Source organism: Labeo rohita, chromosome 19, assembly GCF_022985175.1.
Source record: "Labeo rohita strain BAU-BD-2019 chromosome 19, IGBB_LRoh.1.0, whole genome shotgun sequence".
Lineage (NCBI taxonomy): Eukaryota > Metazoa > Chordata > Actinopteri > Cypriniformes > Cyprinidae > Labeo > Labeo rohita.
The window spans coordinates 23,928,304-23,945,338 of NC_066887.1; the positions used below are offsets into that span (position 1 = coordinate 23,928,304).

The following is a 17,035-nucleotide window of genomic DNA, read 5'->3' on the forward strand; positions in this document are numbered from 1 at the left end:
ATTAACTATAGTAGGCAACATTTGAAGTGAATCAAAAAGAAAAAAAATTAAATCAAAGTTGTCCTAAGACAAGAACGAAATATTGTTTTGATTTTGGTTTTCTAGTTGGTTTATCAGTATCTTGTCTTCAGTGTTTATTTTAGCTTTAATATTGCAGCTACATTTAACAATGAAACATTTGTGAGATTACATCCATTTTTCATATACTAGGGATTTCATACATATGAAATCAGTTTTATTTTTTCCCAAATTCCATTTTATTTTTTCCCAAATTTTCTGTTTTAATTTTTCTGGATTCTGTTTATTTCTTTCACCTCAGTTTTAATATTTCTAGACTCTTTTTTTAATGCTTAAATTAGTCAAATAAAACAAAACAAAATTTAAAAATTAATCATGAAATGTACACAATTTAACAGCAATTTAACAACATTTTTAAAAAGTGTAACAAAAATTGCTTTTAAGGCCCTATGAAATTAGTTTTATTTTTTCCCAAATTCCATTTTATTCTTATCTTAAAATTATTTTCTGGATTCCTGTCAAAATATTCAACATATCTCATTAATTGAAATCATGAAACGTTCACAATTTAACAGCAATTTAACACAAATGTAAAAAAAAAAAAAAAAAACTTTAACAAAAATTAAATTTTTAAATCTGTTTTTATGTTTTCCCAAATTCAGTTTTTCCCCCTAATTCTGTTTTCATTTTTTGGGATTCTGTTTTAATTTGTCTGGACTCTGTTTTAATGGTTAAATTAAATTATGGTAAAATAATATTCATCAAAAACATGTCTAAATAATTAAAATCATAAATGTACACAATTTAACAGCAATTTAACAAAAATGTTAATAAGTTTAACAAAAATAAAAATTTTAAACAATAATAGTTGTTTGTTTTAATTTTTCGGGATTTCGTTTTTTGCCCCCAGTTTAAATTTTTCTAGACTGTTTTAACTTAAAAATATAAATCAAAAATCATGTCTAACTGAAACCATGAAACATACACAATTTAACAGGAATTTATTAAAAATTTAACAAAGAAAAAACTTTCCAATTCAGTGCTACTTTTTTGAAATACAATGCTATTAAATTTTGTGTTTTTCATTCATTTTCTGGATTCCGTTATGATGGTTTGATTAAATTTTAATAAAAAAAGCAAGTTTAATTATTTATTAATTTATTTATTTACATTTTTCTGGTAAATAATTTCTCTGGTAAATATTCCTTAAAAAAATGTTATTTTAATAATTTATTCTGACCCATTTATTTACACAGAGACACAATTTTTTTCACAGGATTTTTTTTTGCTTTTTTTTTTTTAATATTCAAAGACACTACATCATATCATGTTTTGATTTAAGTGTACTGAGCTACTTCTGACTTATTAATTCAAAATATGGCAAATTTCTGACATGAATTCCGTGATTCCGTCTACATTTTTTGCATTCATCAAAATCATAGAGCCCTAATATATGGCTACCAGTAAACATACACCCACTGGTCATTTAGGCAATCATGCTGACCTGTTGGATGACCTTGACCAGATCTTTGAGGACCTGTCGTCGCTTTCTCACGTCTTTGTTGGTGATTACGGCCGTGGTCAGGTAGCGCAAAATGTGAGGGCACATGGTCTGAATTGCGTTCAGGTACCTAAGAAACAGACAACAATCATCAGCACCACAAAATACATTAAAAAGATAATATGAAATGTTTCTTGAGCAGCAAATCAGCATATTAGAATGATTTCTGAAGGATCATGTGACACTGAAGACCAAAGTAATGATGCTGAAAATTCAGCTATCATCACAGGAATAAATTACATTTTAAAATATATTCATATAGAAAGTTATTTTAAATTGTTAAAACATTTCACAATATTACAGTTTTACTATATTTTTAATCAAATAAATGCAGCCTTGTTAAGCATAAAAGACACCTTTCAAAAACATTCAAAAATCTTACCAACTGTATTGTACTTAGGGCTGGGTGATATGGGCAAAAAAAAACTGTCACGATCATTTTTTTCACATCAGTCGATATTGATAATTATCACGATAAATGGCAAATCTTTATTTCTTTTAAGTTTAAAGTCAGACTTTTGCTCCAAAGTGAAAGTTGTAGAAACCAGACCATTCATTTTCCTTAACAAAATAAATATCTAAAAATGAATTTCTGCATATTCTAATTAATTATATTGTTTCAAATCAAGAAACCGGTTTGGGCTGTCTGATAATAACAATAATATTTATAATATCATCTTTTTTTAACATCTTTTTAAAATTGTAGCAACCTCAGTTTTATATGGTTAAATTTATTCTGACCCTGTATTTTTTTTAATTAAGCATTGGTCTCCCATATTAGCAAGCATACATTTTAAATACAGCTAAATAAACACATAAACACATAAAACCACACATAATGGTACCTCAATACCATGGTAAAAATATAACTAAATGGTTTTATAGGTAGCCTATTTGTATGAAAAACAGTATAAATGCACACGTGCTATAGCTTAATCACAATTACATACATACTATAATTATATACCATTACTCCTGTAATAAAATTCAATGTGAATATCCCACATTGCTGCCACAATACCATGGTGCAGTGAGTTTCACAACAGTAAATCCATGGTAAATGATGGCGATGTATAGATTGAAAAGCCTTCTGACTGTCTCGTTGCACACAGCTTTAAACTAGTTTGAATCATAGAGCCATCTGTGGTCATCGCTAAATTCAAGGCTGCATCCGAAAGCCTAGTCAGCTGACTTGCTGCCTTAAACAGTTATGTATAAATGATTTAATAATACATAAAGACCTCAATGTCACTGTCATTGAAGGTCTGTGCATCAGAAAAGACAGCTGAGAATGGCATTTTTTGCTTAAAAAAAAAAAAAAAAGCACTGTTGCAGGTATTATTGCAGAGCAGGTCATTGTTATTAGTAGCTGTTTTGTTATTATTGGTAGTATATTGTAAATATTATTCTTATTTACTACTCATTTGAACCCTTTTATCATTTTTGTAAAATACTATTATTACAAACAATATTATTTATTATGCTTTTTACACTATTACTATTCATAAAGTATATCACGGTCAAGATCTCATCAATTATATAAAGTAACAAGTTTAATTTCACCAGAATATCTTTATTTATATAGCCTATATGACGCACACGCACAAGATCGTGGGAAATCGAAGGCAACGAAGGATACATTTATGCTGCCTTCAAAATTCGATCAAAAGAAGGTACCTCTGGAGACAGGAAGTGAAGCCGAATTTGGATTTGGATGTTCCTTGATGCCTTCCTGCCTTGGAATGCTGCCTTGGGCTGCGTCCGACAGCTCTAAAATGCTGCCTTCGGAGACAGCATTCCAAGGCACGTCCGAATACAAATTCGATTTCACTTCCTGTCTCCGAAAGTACCCTCTTCTGACTGAATTTTAAAGGCAGCATAGACGTATCCTTCGCTTCCTTAGGTATCCCACTACTCTGTACGTTCCATTCCGTGACAGCTGAGCTAATAAAAAATAAAGATGGCATCTGAAAGTTGCGTTTGGTGGTCTATTTGTGTGTAAATGTATATTTCTGACTAACTTTTAGCACTTTTGATGTCATTTCTAGCGAGAAATCAATATTATAGTATCTAAATATTTGTTTAGTTATCATCAAAACTCGTTCCATTTTGTTGTAGATCATTAAACCATTACGCTGCCTCAGAAGCCTGTCCGAAATCGGTTTCATAAGGTGCCTTCGTGCAAAAACGCTGCCTGCAAAGTCACTGACTGATAAGGCGGCGAGGCAGCAAGTCAGCTGTCTAGGCTTTTGGACACAGCCCAAGTGTTTCACACTGGATCTCACAATGCTGTTTAGTGTTTGCGTGACGGAGCCGTTCACATATTGTGTCTTTTGCGCACTCAAGTTTGTTATTTCAAATGTAGCCGCACACCAGCTGTTTGTTTTTATATTTGTTTTTGTATTTTGAAGCAGATTCAGAATTAATAAACTGAACCATATCGATTCAGGAAACCAATATTAATATCTTGCCGCAAAAATGTATTAAAATGCAAATTAACATTAATTAGTAAAATAAATTAACAGTAATTACTAACCAAAAGTGGAAAAAAAAAATTCGTCAACAAAATCTGCTTTGATTGCTTCCCGTTTTAATATTACATCACAGTGGTCCTTCAAACACTCGACACAGTGTGTCATCTTCAAAGTGCTTAGACCAAGCGGCTCTTGTTATATGGTCACGCAAACATGCACTGTTCCCCCTAAAAAACTTAACGCTTTCAAGAGCAAATCTCATTAACTGTGAATTTTCCAGCTACCCTCTCTAAAGTAATTGTTGCAAACAACACGCACTTCCTGGCAAGCCAAACCCTTCAGCAAATGACATAAATGTTATGCAAATGTAGTTTGCTGCACTTCTACATTCTTTAATGAGCAATTTGAGAGTGCTTGTTATAGCAGAAGAGGGAATTTCCATAATCGTACTCACTGGGGCTGATAGAGGAACAGTTCGATGATGTTGTCCCTGCCTTTGGGGTGGTTAAAGAAGACAAACAAAGACCAGTGGATGAGCCACGTCCTCTGCTGCAGCGACTGAAGAGGAGAACTCACCGACTGAACCGGGGCAGGAAAGAAAAACATGGTTTAATTAAAAATATGTCAACACTGCTTCAGTCTTGTGTCACGGCGTTGATGTTACATTACAAGCACGGACTAGCAAAGCAAACGAGACCGCAATAAATCCACACGCATCCATCTTTAACCTCGCCGCAAATAAAAATGCCGAGCGCTTACTTCTCAGAGCTGATGCAATGTAAATGTCATCCTGGTCAATTTTGTGTGTATAGCTGATCTAATACCTGATGTCTGCTAAAGGACTGCTATATCTGAGCTCAAAGGAACATGGGTGATCCAGCAAATTAACCAGTGGGAAGGATATTGGACTTCTCCAGCTGATGAAATTCAGCGGCAAAGCTTCTGTTTCAAAGGGAGACAGAGGTTTTTAAAGATGCCAGACAGACATACGTTGTTGTCGATGGTCTCTCGTAAGCGTGTCAGGTCCTCCATGGCTGCCTCCCAGTTTTGCATGAGGATCTCCGATGCCAGTTTGCCCCAGAGAGAGCTCAGAGCGTTCCTGTCCGTGGAGGGAACCTGGGTCATGAAATAAAATTGTATTATAAACTATTTTCTATTTGTTAAAATTACAACCCATTTTCTATTGTATTATATTTTAAAATGCAATTCATTTCAATTTTCAGTAGTCTTCACACCTATCTTCAGATTCACATGACTCTTCGGAAATCATATTAAATTTAATAGACTGATTTGCTGCTCCAGAAGCATTTATTTTATTATTTTTTACGGTACATTTGTCTAAACTGTCATACATTTTTTTCAGGATCATTTAATGAATAGCAAATTTAATAATTTGAAACTGAAATATTTTACAACATTATAAATCTCTTTACTTGCAACAAAGATAAATTAATTTAGTGCAGCCTTGCTGAATAAAAGTATATATATATACATATATATATAATAAATGTGCATTTTAAATAGTATAAATAATTATATTTTTAATTCAATATTTCATTGTTTTCAAAAAATGTGTATATATTTTTTATTAACTAACTTTTAATTTATTTTTCATTTACTTAATTTATATACAATCATTTGATGAATAGAAAATGTAATTAGTTAATTTCAAATAATTAATTAAATTAATTAATATATTTTGCAACATTATAAATGTCTTTACTGTCAACAAAGATAGTTTCTTTTTAATTTATCATACAAAAGAATATTTTTTCTTCAAAAAAACCTACTGACTTTAAACCTTTGAACAGTATATGCATTTTAAATATTACAAATATTTTTTTTAATTTAATATTTACATATATCTATCTATCTATCTATATATATAGAGAGAGAGAGACAGAGATAGATAGATAGATAGATAGATATAGATACAGATAGATAGATAGATAGATGCATTTTAAATATTAAAATTTAATTTAATTGTTTTCAAAATTTAATAGGTTTATTTTTTATTAATTAATAATTTTAATATATCATTTTTAATTAACTACTTTTTTATTCCTTTTTTAATTTAATTTTTTTTTTTTTAAATCTGACATTCTGGTATAAGCTATTTTTGGTAGATTTAAAACAGCACATTTACAATGCATAATACTTTCAAAAATTGGAAGGTTTGAAAGTATTAAACAAATTAATTTGTTCCTACTTTTCTGCCGAAGGCAGTAATTTTAAAGTCTATTTCACACTTCACAAATCAAATAGACCAAAAATAACAAGATAAGACACTAGCGGTCTTGTTGACAAACAACAACACTTACAAGTACTCGGAAGAAGTAAAGATACTCTGCAGCCCCTGAGTAGTTGCCGCACTCATACTGGAACTTGGCATAGCGGTATAGCGTATCCAAATATTCCTGACGAAACTAAGGGACATAAACAGATTGAGCAAATCATTGCTGGAATGAAATATTCAGTGATGCAATAAGCTGTTAATTCGCTTCTGTGAAAATAAAAATTGAATAAATGCTTACACCATGTTTGTCTGCTAAATATTCAAACAGCATCCTCCCATCTCTAAGAAAAAAAGAAGTACATGGTTCATTTGTTAAGATTCTTACATAACAGCTAAATAAATCAAACAGAGGGTATATTTCAAAAAACATCAAGCCGTAATATGCAGTAATAGATTAAACAGCAGACCTGGTGGACTGCATCTGTCTCTGAGTCTCTGGATCTTCGAACATCTTCACAATTGGCTCAGTTTCAGACTGGAGCTGCTTCAGCTGCGCCACCACTGTGGTTCTTTTCTCCCTTAACGCTGCAGAAGAAATGACTATATGTAAAATACCTGCAGTGTATAGTAATGCACTTTATTTGAGGTGAAAATCTCCATTATAGATCTTAATATACTTTTATTTAACTCTATACATGCTGTATGTTTTAGCTAGGAAGGGAAAAGCACTTACAATGTGGAATGTCTTTGTCAGGATAGAGGTTTTTATATACATCCATGGCAAAGTCCACCATGTTAGTATCGCTGAGAAGATCCAGCTTCCCTTGGAGAAGTTCTTTCTCATTGTAGATCTGAGAAAACAATAAACATAAGATTTAACAGCACTATATCAGCTTTTCTAAATATCATGTAGAGGAATTATGAAGCATAGAAACGAGATTTTAACAGACATGCATCAAGTCAATGCGGTTAAACATAACATTTATATTGTCATTTAAAGAGCTTTTGTACCGACTGATGCTATAAGGTAGTAATACAGTATGTTTACACACACCACAATAATTAATAACAACAATGTTAACGTATTTATGGTATTTACGTGGAATTTTAAAGAAGCCCTTGATATTATAACACAATAATAGTAACGTTATGTCCCAGGACCATAGTATTGTAGAAACACAAAGAGAGATCAGAGCTACGAAATAAGAATTTAGACTTTAAGTATAGCTGATCTGTCAAGAATAAAATAATTAGATAAATATTTAATGTAGTTACATCTATAAAGAAGTCATTTCTGTTTAATATCAGATTAGAAAATCATTTTTCAGATCAGCTGACTAGTAATCCGCCACACGTGGCGCTGCCCATTTAGCGACTACTAACCAAATAAATATAACCAAACAACTAAGCATATACTTTACACTACTGCAGTTTATATATTACCTCCTTGACAGAGAGAAATTCCAGCAACGGAAAGACCAAATGCCGGTCTAAAAAATGCGCGATCCTGGTAGTCAGATCGTACTCCGCCATTTTGGAAATGAAATGAGCCTTTAAAAAACTTTATTTAAACGCTGATGAGCACAGTGACCTGCTGCACCTCACAAGCACTGTTAGCCAGACACATACTGGTAGTCTAATTAAAATTCCCCTTTCTTTGTTGATTGATTAGTACTGTTGTTGTTTATGTAAAACTATAACAAATTAATATGGGATGTGTTATTTCAGTTTCATGTTTTGGCTGTTACTGTATGTATGCTAGTAGTAACCTACTTGGTCATTCATTTTATGAGGTAAATTATTAAAGATTTATTTAATAATTTAAATATTTTTACAAAAGAGTATACCAACATTAACGTCTGACACATACATACATTTTTTAACCTAATTATTCACAAATTAGCAAGTTTCCCTGGTGAAAAAACCAGCATATGCTGGTTAGGTAGGTTTTGATGCTGGTTTAAGCTGGTCCTTTGCTGGTTTATGCTGGTCCTTTGCTGGATTATGTTGGTCATGTTGCTGGTCAAGGACCAGCATGAACCAGCAAAGGACCAGCTTAAACCAGCATCAAAACTTACCTAACCAGCATCCCAGCATCAAAACATACCTACCAGCATATGCTGTTTTTTTCACCAGGGTTAGCATGATGCATAAGAGGATTGAAATAAAGAGCTATAGTAGCATTGAGAAAAGGTGAGTTTAGCAAGATCATGTCTGCAACGCAAGCAACCTGTTCTGCAAAAATGCCCAAAAAACAATTTTCCTGCAAGAAACATGTAAGCAAAAATTAGGTGACCTGTTTTTTCTTTTCCCAAAGGATTGTGGTGGGACTGCTTGCAGTTTGGGCAGAAGACTTTGTCCTCCAGCACTTTGTGAATGTACCACTGACAGAAGATATGGGTTTGCATGCACTAACATTTGCAACCTTGAATAAATTAACTAATGTGATTTCCATCTGATCAGCCAAATCCCTCAAAATTTTCAAGAAACTACTGAAAACTCATCTCTTCTGTGAGCATCTAACTGCCTCCTCATAAATAAAAAATATGCCTTCATTTTTCCTGTTAGGCTTTATCCCTTCCTGTAGCTTTTACTTTTTTGAACGATGACTAAAACCTTGTATAATGGGCACTTTTTGTGTTTACTGCCAACTTATGGTAAGTCACTTGTTGTATTCCTCAAGTCGCTTTGGATAAAAACATCTGGCAAATGAATAAATGTAAATGAGTTTACTCTTTTATCCAATGTTGAAATGCATTGCAGGACGAACAGTGTTGGGCACGTACCTTTAAAAAAGTAATTAGTTATAGTTACTAGTTACTTCTCACAAATAGTAACTGAGTTAGTAACAGAGTTACATCATCATAAAAGTAACTAATTACCAGGCAAAGTAACTATTGTGTTACTTAAAAAAAAAATCTAATTTAATGTAACTATAAAATAAATATAAAACATTGTACACTAATCTACACTATTTTAATGTTGTTGTGGGCAGTGTTGGGATGTTACTTTGAAAAGTAATTAGTTATAGTTACTAGTTACTTCTCACAAATAGTAACTGAGTTAGTAACAGAGTTACATCATTATAAAAGTAACTAATTACCAGGGAAAGTAACTACTGTGTTGCTTTTTTTAAAAAAAAAAAATATATATATATAAATTAAATATATTAAATAACTTGGATGACCCCAATATTAAATATGTTAAATGAATGAAATTTTAATGAAATTAATTACATTTTTAGTTTACTCACCAGACTAATATTAAATATCTATAATATTATAATTATAATTAGCATTCAACTTTAGCCATTAGAACTTTAGTAATTAGAATAACCATGTATGAATGCATGTTTGTCATGTTGACTGAACTTAGGACTGGTGGTGATATTGTTTGTAATTTAGTGTTTCTATGAACGTCTTGTTACTACCACGAATTCTACTGTTAATAACAATATTAAACACACTAAGGTTTAATGAGCTGCTGGGTTCATGAATATTAATCACCTTGTCTGCGTTCGCTCGAACTGATTTGCTGTAATCAAAACAGGGACGATAATAGGTGAGCGCCAGCCAATGAGATTGCTGTTTGCACATTAGTTCCGCCTACTACCAGAGAAACCAGCAGTTCTTAAAAGCTGAAGTATTACAAAGGAGCTCCGTTGTTTTGAGAGGAGTTTACAGCTCGTCAAATACAGGTGAACTGAAAAATAAAATTATAATAAATTATAATAATATTATAATAAATGATAGTAACGCCGTATTTTATTGGCAGTAATGGTAACGGCGTCGTAACGTAGGAAACAGTAATTCGTTTGATTACTTGTTACTGAAAAAATAAAGCCGTTAGTAACGCCGTTTATTTATAACGCCGTTATTCCCATCACTCTGGACGAAGGACCCAACTATGGACTGTCAGAAAGTGTGGTTTCCATGCTAATTTTGCAAAGGTTATGTCGTATCTTGATGTAAAAGTTTACTTAATTTAATAAGGGAAGAAACAGAATCAAGTGATCTGACTCTCCAGAAGAGAGTTACTCTTCTTATGATGGACATATCATCATTCGCAGTTAATTGCTAAATTTGTCATGGTCCTCAGCTCTGTTAAATGCCACAGTACGTCTTTTGATGTTTTTTTTTTATCTAGCATTAGATTAAAATATGGCAAAGAAGCTGATTTCAATGTCAGTGTGTCTGAAGAAACAAAAAGGTTGAGCGAACGCAGTAACGCTCGGTCTAGCACGGCACATTAAAAAGAATTTCAAAGAGGAGGTGATCTAACCAACTCTCTCCAAAGCTACTGGGCTAATGAAAAATATACTCAAGATAAGAGCACATTAATTCTAAACTGATATAATCTGTCATTTATTTCCTATTAAAACATCATTAGTCCGGAGTGATAGTCTATTGGATGGTTTCTGTATTAGATCCTCTTTTGGAAAATGGTCTTTGCTGCAGATTACAGGCTATTAATTGAGACAAATTAAAACATATTATGTGAAGATATTAATTTGATCCCCCGTCTTGCAGAGTAAACATGTCCTGTATGAGATTACACTATAGGCTATTAGTCATCACAGTGAATATTTCAACCCATGCTGACTAATGTCATAGTCTTCAAGCCTATCATGCAGAGATACAAATTTATTGCTGTACTCCTACATGCTGTGTGTGTGTTTGCTGCAATAAATCAGAATGACATGGATAAATCTACATTAAGGCCAGTTGGGGTTTGATTCACATTAATTTGATTTAATGACAGAGGTTATTTTTAGACCAGTGGTTGTGGTTCTCAGTTAGTTTTGCTTTGCTCAGAACTAATTTTACACTGGAAAGTTATGACCCAACAAAGTAACAAAACTATTTCACAAAATAATTATTATTATAGGTAATAATAATATAATATTATTATAATATAATATTTTATATTATTATTATTATATTTTAATGTCATATAATATTACTATTAATAATATTATAGGTAATATAACAATAATAATAATGATTATTATTATTATTATTATTATTATTATTATTAATGTTATTTGTTATTTATTATTATTAATATATAATAACAATAATAGTATATTATCATAATATATTTTATATATTATTATTAGTTTTTTATTACTATATTTTAATATCATATTATAATATAGTAATATTACTAAAAATAATAATAATTATTATTATATTATAGGTATTATTATTATTGATGTTATTAGTTAATAATTATATTATTATTATCATATGTAATAATAATAATATTATATTAAAATAAATAATATTTTATATATGTTATTATTATTACTATTAATATATAATAACAATAATATTATTATCATAATATAATATTTTATATATTATTTTATTATTACTATATTTAAATTTCATATTATTAATATTATTAGTTAATTATTATTGATATATAATAATAATAATAATTAATAATAATAATATAGGTAATAATAATATTATTATATTATATTATTCTAATATAATATTTTATATATTATTGATAGTATTATTGTTATTATTATTACTATATTTTAATATCATATTATAACATAATAATAATATTATTATGAATAATATTATTATATGTAATAATAATATTTATTATTACCATTATTATTATTGATGTTATTATTTATTATTAATAATATAACAATAATAATAACAATAACAATAATTATAATTATAATTATTATTATTATAGGTAAGCTGATATTTGTCTATTTTCATGACTGAATAATAATAATAATAATAATAATAATAATAATAATAATAATAATACATGTTGTTGTTGTTGTTGTTGTAAGTTGATTAATCAGATGATATTTGTCTATTTTAATGACTGAATAATAATGATGATGATATTATTATTATTATTATTATTATAGGTAAGCTGATATTTGCCAATTTTAATGACTGAATGATAATAATAATAATAATAATGATAATTTATTATTAGTAGTAGTAGTAGTAGTAGTATTGGTAACCTGATTAATCAGACAATATATTAAGATCATTTGCATTAGCCAACAACAAAGCATTCATTTTTTATTTTTAAATGCATTCTTTTTAATAATGAAATAATAATAAAATAACCAGTAATAACAAATAATAAAGCGAAATAAAGTATTATAACGTAAAACTGTTAATTAAATGTTTATTTCATAACATTTGTGCATGTTTTAATTGGTCATTATACTGCAGTAGTAGTGGTAGTACTAGTTGGCCTATAATATTTACAGATATGTGATATAAATTTAAATATGTGCTCAGATAATTAAAATACTAATAATTTCAACATCAGAATCTGTCTTTCTCAGGTCTATGATGTAGACGTTATAGTTTAATATATATATATATTTTTTTTCATTCTTTGAATGGATAAATTATTGTGCACATAGGGACACTGAATTCAAGATATAATGAATCATTGTGATGTGGAACAGAAAGATCTCCATGGTAACTCTTGGTAACTCATGGTAACTCAGTTATTCTGATAAATGTGACAGATCATCCATAGCCTTGATAACAGCAAAACATCAGCCTCACTTTTAATCGTGCAGCATGAAAAGCATGAGGGGGCGGGTAATTCAGTATTCACAAATTATACGGCTATAAAGGGCTCATTTAGAAGAGAGAGCACGAGAGAGAATAGAGCGGAGACAGAGTGATCTGCATCACAAAGGAGGTCAGGTTTAACTAACCTGTAACTGAGCCATACTAGATATAGTCTCAGAGCTGTTCCACCTCATTAATCTCACTTCTGTTTCATCTCCATTGTGGGTATTTTTTTACACTGGTGATTTTATCACTGCTTTTCCATAGCACTTCCCACTATGCCTCATAAAAGCACAAGTTTGACAGATGGCTTCATTTATTCTGGACAGCTTCAGGAGCAGGTTGAAGGTGCTCCATGGAAACCAAACGATGGAGGGGGTGCTGCTTGCCCAGAAGGTGTGGGCATAAGATTTTGTCCTCCGGCACTTTCAGAGCGCTTGATGGGTATCACTGACAGAAGATCATCCTTAAGGGACAAATAAATAATCCATCCATGCATTTGGTTGCTAGAGCGAACTGACTCCTTGGGGAAAATGGTCTTTGTCTGCCTTGCTTGCAGATCTCAAAAGCCTAGCGGGTCATGTGAGTCATCCGCCAAAACAGAGCAGATATAGGGGTCTTTCAAAAGCGCTGACTCCGTAGCAGTGCGGTCTTTTAATCTAAATCAAAGGATACTGGGTGTCATTTCTGATCGAGCATATTGCTATAAAAAGTGAGGGAAGCTGAATTTGATTTAGTCTTGCTCTGGAGAAAAAGCAGAGATCTTTGTAACTTGAAATGTTTACTGACCCCGTGCATCTGTGTTGTGCACATAACTGTGTTTCTACACCGTTAAAAGTGTAGAAATTTCCTTCAGCTGAATACTACTGACCTCAATCTCAGTAACCCCTCGATATCAGACACTTTCATTCACAAAATAAATGATCCATGGCTGTGTATAGCGTATTTTTACAAGTAAAAACCTAGTATAACTGTCAGTATAAGGCAAAGAGTAGCAGTGTTTAGATTTCAGGGCTCCAGAGAACTAAATGCAAAATAATTTAAAATCTACTCACAGTGGTCAGTTTTCATCAGATAACCTCATTAAAATGGCATCTTTGGAGTCTGCGCTGGTTTTGATGAAAATTACCCCATGATTTACTCACCCTCAAGCCATCTAAGGTGTATATGATTTTCTTCTTTCAGATGAACACTTCTTTCAGATTAAAAAATGTCCTGGCTCATCCTAGCTTTATAATGGAGGTGAATAGTGGTTGAAAATCTGAAGCAAAACAAAAATCGCTTGATCTAGATAGCATCTGCTGTGTACAAACATCCGACAGACATCCGTAAGATGTCAGTTTTACATACATTGTAAATCATAAACATCTTAAAGACATCTAGTAGACGTCTATTTGACATCTGATAGGAAACATCCTATAGACGTATTGCAAATAAGCACTCTGATAGCACACGTACATCTCGGAGACGTGTATTTGACATCTGCATTTGCATCTGCAAGACGTATATTTAAGATAGTTTGCTCATCTGTATGGTTGCGTGATATGGGCAAAAAAATTATCACGATAAAAAATTATCACGATAATTTTTTTCATATCAGTCGATATCGATAATTATCACAATAAACGGCACATCTTTATTTCTTTCAAGTTTAAAGTCAGACTTTTGCTCCAAAGTGAAAGTTGTAGAAACCAGACCATTAATTTTCTTCAACAAAATAAATATGTAAATAGAAAAATTAATTTCTGCATATTCTAATGAGTTATATTGTTTCAAATCAAGAAACAGGTTTGGGTTGTCTGCTAATGATAATAATAATAATAATAATATAACTTTTTTGTCTCTTAGAAATGCACATTTGATAGTAGCTTGAGGATGCAGAGGAAAATTTTTGTTTATTATCAATCAGTAACATCTGGAAAAATTGTAGCAACCTCAGTTTTATATGGTTAAATTTATTCTGACCCAGTTTTTTTTTTTAATTAAGCATTGGTCTCCCATAGTAGCAAGCATACATTTTAAATCATGATAAACACAGTTAAAACTACACATAATGATACCTCAATACCATGGTAAAAATATAACTACATGGTTTTATATGTAGCCTATTTGTATGAAAAAGAGTAGTCTAAAAACTTTCAGAATAAATGCACACATGCTATAGCTTAATCACAAATATACACATACTATAATTATATACCATTACTCCTGTAATACAATTCAGTGTGAATATCCCTCATTGCTGCCCCAATACCATGATGCAGGGAGTGTTACTACAGTAGATCCATGGTAAATGATGGCGATGTGTAAATTGAAAAGCCTTCTGACTGTCTAGTTGTCTATCAGTTGTCTATCAGATGTCAAATAGACGTCTATTAGATGTCTTTTAGATGTTTATGATTTAGAATGTATGTAAAACTGACATCTTACAGACGTTTGTCAGATGTTTGTGTGCAGCAGATGCTTTCCAGATTAAGTGATCTTTAACAGATATCTTGCAGACTTATGTGTGCTATCTGGACAAACATAAATGCGTCTGGGCAAAAAATATGTCTTCCAGATGTAAATGCAGATGTGAAATAGATGTCTCTGTGATGTTTGTGTGCTGTCAGGGTAAACAATATGTAGGCTCTGGTGAGAATATGCTAGTCTCCTTAGAACCAGGTTTTGTTTATGGCAAAGGAAAACCAGTCTAATTTGGCTCCAACATTTTTCTTTACAAACACTCGTTTTGTACTTCTAATTTGTTACCGGTGTTTTGTTTTGCTCCACTGCGCATCCGCGTTCGTCACTTCTTTTCGAAACTTACACTACGCCTACATCCTACGTCATCTGCTGGAACACCACTCTCTTAACACATTGATTTGCTTTTTTATGATGGATGCACTTTATTTGGCTTCAAAATCTCAACCACAATTCACTGCCATTATAAAGCTTGGAAAAGCCAGGACAATTTTTAATATAACTCCAATTGTATTTGTCTGAAAGAAGAAATTTTCATTTCTTCTTTATTTTCATTCATTTTTAGGTGCAGTAGACATTCCAGTGTTTACATTTTAGATGTACTATGTTGAATTATGTTTTTAAAAAAAGATGCCACAGTTTGTGACATTATATTGGGAACATTGCAGTGTCTGTAGAAAGTCAGCTGCTATTCACACTGTCAGTGTTTGAAACTAATAACCACAATTACTTATAGGTGTGAGTCTCAAAATGTCCTGTTCACAGCAGCTTGTAGCTATTAAAAAGGCTCAAATATTCTGTATGAATATGCAACTGAAATCAAGTCTCTATTCTTTTGTGACTATCACCTGTAACCATGGCGACAGTGAGTAAAGTAATATCAAAGATGACAATGTCCAAAACTACAAAGTCTTAAATTTGACATGACGAAAGTTTAGTTGAGGCGTGATTTTATCCATCAAATCTTAACTGCCTACAGCAGCTTTTATACCTCAGTAAAGAGTGGAGAATTTGAGTCACACACAGCAAAAACTGTCTGGAGTAGCTGCGGTGAAGGACAGTGACTGGGTGCAAACCTTCAGATGACACACAGCTCATATCTGCGTCACTGTAAGTTATCAAAACCACACATACATTAGAAGCTGTAGTCTGATTATGAGAGTTTCTACACTAATCTATACAATTTTAATGCTGCTGTGGGACAATGTGAGCGACACCTTCCAGGGGCTAGATATCACGTTATTGAGGTCACTTCAACCCATGGACATGAAAAACATCATTAACAAGAAAAAGATGTGCTTTTGTAAAATAACCAGTGTGCACTCTCTGCCGTCTCGGTCTCCTTTACTTCTCTTCACAGACACGTACATAAAGCAACCTGAATCTCCGTGAATACATGACTCACAGACATGAGAATGTATAGACAGCTTGAAATGTCTACCTTTAACTGAAGAAAAAAAATTTGAAGTTGAAACAAAATATTCTCTGATGAAGTAACCTGTATGACACCAACCCGAGCTCTAGTTTTTAGTGTCTAAACTCATCTTTTATGTAATAACCCACTACAGGTGGCTCCGCTTTTCACATTTTAAACATCCACGTGAGACACACGGACATGTAGGTAAACACCCATCACCTCCGTAAACAAATGTGAACATTTATCAAGTTAAATTCGGCTACTCTTCATTTCTGTAGGAAGAATTTACCTCAG

At 31.8% G+C, this 17,035-nt stretch overlaps 1 protein-coding gene across 1 annotated transcript in view; it reads right to left on the reverse strand.

Moving 5' to 3' along the window:
- The window catches only part of eif3eb (eukaryotic translation initiation factor 3, subunit E, b), a 14,653-nt gene extending 6,791 nt beyond the window's left edge, over positions 1-7,862 (reverse strand). The window contains exons 1-8 of the mRNA XM_051137608.1: positions 7,733-7,862; positions 7,023-7,140; positions 6,757-6,874; positions 6,588-6,630; positions 6,375-6,479; positions 5,044-5,169; positions 4,508-4,632; positions 1,523-1,649 (exon numbers count right to left, since the gene is read on the reverse strand). Of these exons, the coding sequence (XP_050993565.1) occupies positions 1,523-1,649; positions 4,508-4,632; positions 5,044-5,169; positions 6,375-6,479; positions 6,588-6,630; positions 6,757-6,874; positions 7,023-7,140; positions 7,733-7,822 (852 nt within the window). The 5' untranslated portion in view covers positions 7,823-7,862. The remainder of the gene's footprint in view (positions 1-1,522; positions 1,650-4,507; positions 4,633-5,043; positions 5,170-6,374; positions 6,480-6,587; positions 6,631-6,756; positions 6,875-7,022; positions 7,141-7,732) is intronic.
- Positions 7,863-17,035: the final 9,173 nt, after the last annotated feature.